At 41.4% G+C, this 5,705-nt stretch overlaps 1 protein-coding gene across 1 annotated transcript; it reads left to right on the plus strand.

The window, feature by feature from the left end:
* Positions 1–4,516: 4,516 nt before the first annotated feature.
* Positions 4,517–5,449, plus strand: LOC109952954 (olfactory receptor 11A1-like). The gene has a single exon (XM_020588277.1). The coding sequence runs from the start codon at positions 4,517–4,519 to the stop codon at positions 5,447–5,449; it is 933 nt and encodes a 310-aa protein (XP_020443933.1).
* Positions 5,450–5,705: the final 256 nt, after the last annotated feature.

Below are 5,705 nucleotides of genomic sequence, written 5' to 3' on the forward strand. Positions count from 1 at the left end.
GAAACGTGTGCAATCTATGAATGTACTGAAAGATTAAATGAGGTATTAAACACCTTTCACTTTAAAAAGGGGTGGAGACCCAGAGGAAACTCTGAGTTTCCCGAACAAAACCTGCTCGCCAGCAGGTTAGGTTCACAGAGTAAGTTGCCATAGTAACTGACTCTGAGTTTAGATTACCTCTCTTTGTGAAACGGGTTTAACTTACCCCGCTTTCACAGGTTTAAGTTACCTCCGTTTCTGAAACCGAAAACTCCGAGTTGCCCTCATTTCGGGGTTAACAAACTCTGAGTTTCGACAAAACCGCCTTCTTGAAATAGGCCCCAGGAGTGAATCCCAATGTCCGCAGCCCGGTCCTTTTTGCATCATCTCCATCATTGACTGTGTACACTCCTATGCTCGACACCCGGTCCCTGTATTATTCAACTGTTCATTTCTTGTCACTTATACATCACTGTAAATAAACTACACTGTCTGCACCGAAGTCAGCCACCTGGGTCCGTCTATTTTTGTGACTTGCTCACTGTTGTGTTCGAGCAGTCCTTACAGCTTCTCTGCACTGAATGGGATTGTATACAATTTCATTGTACTTATTGTGCAATGACAATAAAGATTCTATTCTAATTTGTCTTTTGTTTTTGTTGCTGTCACTGTACTTACACACAGAGCCAAAACAATTTTCAGAATATAGATGTAAAGACAGTAAAGCTGTGATGATTGAAACATTTAACTGTTGTGTATATGATAGTGTGGTGTCCTTGGCTCCCTGAGGACCTGTCATGCATTTCACTCATAAAGTGAGAGCTAGTTAGCCAAACTTACAAACATTAAAAGTGGTTTCCACTAAACTATATTTTTGTGTTCATGCTGGAGAATGGAGGGGGTCTAGCTAACTTTGGCTCTTTCTCATTCATGAGACCAGATGTGGTAATTTTAAATGATCAGACTGTCAAAATAGTAAAGCAACCTCTGCTATCTGTCATTAGTACATCCCATCCAGGGTCTCGTCCTGCTTTGATACTTTCACTGCTTGATCTTTATTTTCTGTCTGCTGCTCTCTCAGACATCCTTCCTCTCAGCAGTTTGTCTCTGGGTAACATCTCACAGATGTACTCCTGGATGATGTGGGTTTCACCCAGGATATCTATATATAACTTGGCCCCACCCACCCTCTTTATGGCCAGTGAACTTGGGGTAGAAACGTCCATGCATTTGAGGAGTTTCTGGGTCTTGGCATTGGCAGGCTCTATGTCCCTCTTTGGCCAGCTCATTATACTGACAGGGTATCTGATGACTGACAGAGCATATGTACTGATGACTCAGATCTTGTTCTTCTCATTGAGCTGGCTCTTCAGGACCTGTCTTATCCTTTGATGGTACTTGGATGTTCCCGTCCTTGCCTTCTCATAGTGGTTCACTTGTGATTCTATTATACCAGGTACTTGTAGCTGGTCTGTATGTCTGTTTTGTGGTCTGGTGACAGTTCTACCCCATCAGTCTCAGCCATCTCTTTTCTTTCGGCAGTCACCTGGCCACACTTTTCTTGTCCGAATGACATCTTGATGTCCTCACTGAAGATCTGTGTCAAGTGGATCAGCGAGTCAGCATGCATACAGGCATACAGCTTGATGTCATCCATGTAGAGGAGGTGGCTAATGGTAGCTCCACTTTTGAGCTTGGCCAAGGGGGGTCAGGCCTGTGCAGAACACTTGTGCGATTTGTCCTGAGTTGACTTCCCAAAGTTAGAATCGTTGTCAATCAGCTTTATTGACTAAGTATGTTGGCCACACAAGAAAAGACAAAACAATGTATTATAAATATAGAAAGGAAGGATTTTTAGATTAAAAAAAATATATTAAATGGTTATATTTACAAATTATTTCACTGCAGACCAGGCCCACTGTGTGTTTTGCTCATGTGCCAGGGCAAGGTGATCTCCTCTCCATCGCAGCTAGCCTCCCCCGCCCTGCTCTCACCTGTAGGCTGGGTCTCTCCTCCTCTGTCTCTCCTCTCTGACACAGCTACCATCCAGCCGTGTTTGCCAGATGTTTAAGCTAAACTGATGTCTCACATTGCTCTCTATAATAACCAGTGGGGATGTTAGGCTACTTGTACTTGAAGCTTCATCTTCCACTTTACTATATATTTTTAGAGTCCTATGCACATCTGTTGTCTTTTTAATTTTTTCTTTTCTGGGCACCTGACTTTTGTGTCTGGCCATTTGTGAAGTTTACTGAATGTGTTGAACCCCTGTTACAGTAGTGAGAGACCAAACCATTTTTTGCCTGAGTCACAATTACTACATAAAGTTTCCACAACTATGTTTTTTGACTAATTATTTTATTAGACTACTTACAGGTTTTTGGACCTTGACCCAGGGCCTGGGACAAGTGACCCAATGTTCCCCTCATGTCAGTGGCCCTGCTGCAGACAAACTATTGTGCTAGGGTTGTTTGTGATCCTGTCATACTGACATACATGGATTAACTATTCATAAGAGGCACAGGGGAAGAAACTGTCCTTGTGTCTGGTGCTTTAGCATATAGTGTTCTGTGGCATTATTCAGAGGGGAGAAGTTCAATCAGTTTGTGTCCAGGATGTGAAGGGTCTGCAGACATCTTCACTGCCCTCCTCTTGACTTGTGAGGTGTACAGGATGTTTGTGGAGGGCAGTCTGAACTGTCCACTGGAATGTGTTCCTGTCCTGTTTGGTTGCTGAGCCAAACCAAACAGTGATGGAAGTGCAGAAAACAGACTCGGTGATTCTGTAGAGCTGTTTCAGCAGCTCCTGGGGCAGGTTGAACTTCCTGAACTGGTGCAGGAAGTACATCCTCTGCTAGGGGGGCTCCTCCTCAAGTCAACTGTCATCTTCACTGTTTTTAACATGTTCAGCTCCAGGTTGTTGTGACTACACCACAGGACCAACTGTCATGTAGGCCAACTCGTCACCGTCTCAGATGAGACCGATGTCTCTTCTGTCATATGTGAACTTGAAGAGTTTAACAGAGGGGTCCCCTGAGGTGCATTCATTGTTGTAGAGGGAGTAGACCAGCGGGGAGAGCAAACATCCCTGGGGGTGCCTATGCTGACAGTCTCGGGGTTGGATATGGGTCACTTTGGAGTGGAGGATGTCTGGGATGATGGTGTTGGAGGATGAAATGCAGTGTCATGCTGACTGCTTCATTCACCAACTTGTTTGCCCAGTAGGCAAACTACAGTGATCCAACAGCAGGGTTGTGGTGTCCTTCAGTATCGAAAAGACATCGCAGCATTGGGGATATGGTTTTCTGTACCTGGTGATGTCCTGCAGGCTTCTCCATAGTGACATAGGGTTGTATGGCTGAAAACAGGCTCTTCAGCTTTTCAGTGTAGCTCATCTTTGCTACTCTGAGCTCCTTTGTCAGTGTGTTTCTGGCCTGGTTGTACAGGATTCTGTTCCCACTTCTGTAGGAATCCCTCTTGGCCTAATGGAGCTGCTTGCATTTTAATGTAAACTAGAGATGGTTGTTGTAAAATGATGATGGTGGTGGAGAGCACTGTCTAACATGTTGTAGTGGAAGAATCTAAATACACTGATGTTAATATAAATCCTTTTTTGATGGGATTAAATGCTAGCAGTTGTCTTTATTATGACTGTGGTGAGACATGCTTGCAGACCTAAAGTGCTTTCCTATCTTTCTTCTAGATTTGTCCAGTTATTTGATATATTGTATGTAGTAAATGCTCATTGTATTGTAAATGTCTTAAGGGAAGGGAGACATTGTTTATTGTAGTTACAAGTGGAAGGTGACAGTCACTCTGTGCCATTTGTGCTGCTTGGGTACAAATTGGGGTGAGAAGGAAAAGTCAGACACATTCAGTTTGAAGCATCTTGCTGAATGTTGAGTGTCCGTTTGCAAACATATTAATACTGTATATCCAAAAACATCTTTCTTGCTTTTGAGTTCTTTTATTACAGAAATTTCCACCACACATGTGGGTCCAACATCTTCTGTAGATGTTCAGTTGAGTTGAGACCTGGTGACTGCGAAACCCATAGCGTAGGATTGATATCATTTTCATATTCATTGACCCATTTAGTGACCCCTTGTGACATATGGATGGGGCCATTGTCAGATACAGTATCAGCGGTGATTTCCACTGAGACTCTTGAGGTTCCAGTTTTGGGCCAGTGCACCAATGACAACATGTACTTCTTAAAACTCAGATATACTTCACGCTCTCTACTTAGACTCAGTGGTCTGATCTACATATGGTTGTGATGTGGGTGGTTTTTTGATGAAGAGTTTAATGAGCCCCATGGAGAATGAAGAAATATAATAAAACATATTCCACACACATTGCCACTTCACTCTCTGAATTCTGGAAAAGAGTACACTCTGTGTGACTAAATGTCAGGTAAAAGAGAAAGACTTTCCAGTACAGGTTATGTGGTAAATAGTGACAGTTAATCTTTCAGAGATTATCCGCATTGTTTTTGCATAAACTGCTCTTTTTTTCACATATTTTTAACAACTTTAATGGATGATGAATTGATGAATGTAACATATTTAACATTTTGGGGGCATGTGGATGTAGCCAAATACAGGTATGTTTATTTTGTGGTAATATTTGCAGTATATATTCTAATCATCTGCAGTAATTCTACTATTGTGTGTCTCATCTGGATTCACAAAAACCTCCATGAGCCTATGTACATTTTCATTGCAGCCTTGTTAATCAACTCAGTTCTTTTGAGCACTACTGTCTACCCAAAGCTGTTGGTCGACTTTTTATCTGAGAAACAGATCATATCATATTCAGCCTGTCTCTTTCAGTTTGATATATTTTACTCCTTACTCAGTTCAGAGTTCTTGTTGTTGGCAGCCATGGCCTATGACAGGTATGTGTCCATATGTAAACCTCTGCAGTATCCAGTTATCATGAGAAAAACTACTCTTTGTATTCTCTTACCTTTAGCTTGGCTTATGCCTGCATGTCAGATGGCAGTAGCAACTGGTTTGACTGCCAAAGAAAAACTCTGTAGCCATACTTTACAAGGAATCTTTTGCAACAATGTAATTTACAAACTTCAGTGTGTGATTTCAACAACACGTACTATACATGATATGATCATGCTTGTCAATTTTGCAATTCTCCCTGTGCTTTTCATACTTTTTACCTACATCAGGATACTTATAATATCCTATCGAAGCAGTAGAGAAGTCAGAAAAAAAGCTGCACAGACCTGTTTACCTCATCTGATCGTTTTGATTAACTTTTCTTGTTTGTGTACATACGATGTCATTATAGTTAGACTGGAATCACACATTCCAAAGATTGTAAGTTTAATAATGAGTTTACAAGTGATTTTATATCATCCTCTCTTTAATCCAATCATTTATGGACTGAAAATGAAAGAAATATTTAAACACCTGAAGAAGTTGTTCTCCCAAGCCAAAACTAAGCCATAAACTAACACCAGCAACTACAATGTAATGAATGATCAGTTCTCTGAAGTTAATAAAATCATCAACATTGTATTTGGATTCTCTCAAGTCATCATTCATTTCACTCTGAATGTGCTTGTTCTCAAGTTCATATTCACACACATATACAGTATCACAGACATGACAGGCCAGTTGCTCCCACTGAGATACCAAGGTCGTGTTTCTGGCTCTAAATGTGTTTCGGTTAACTTCTCTCACTGCCAAGAACACATGACTTTTT

This window comes from Monopterus albus, unplaced genomic scaffold (assembly GCF_001952655.1).
Source record: "Monopterus albus unplaced genomic scaffold, M_albus_1.0 scaffold522.1, whole genome shotgun sequence".
Lineage (NCBI taxonomy): Eukaryota > Metazoa > Chordata > Actinopteri > Synbranchiformes > Synbranchidae > Monopterus > Monopterus albus.

What these genes read in the sequence shown, in the direction of transcription:
- LOC109952954 (XM_020588277.1), top strand. Translation starts at nt 4,517, where the DNA reads ATGGATGATGAATTGATGAATGTAACATATTTAACATTTTGGGGGCAT.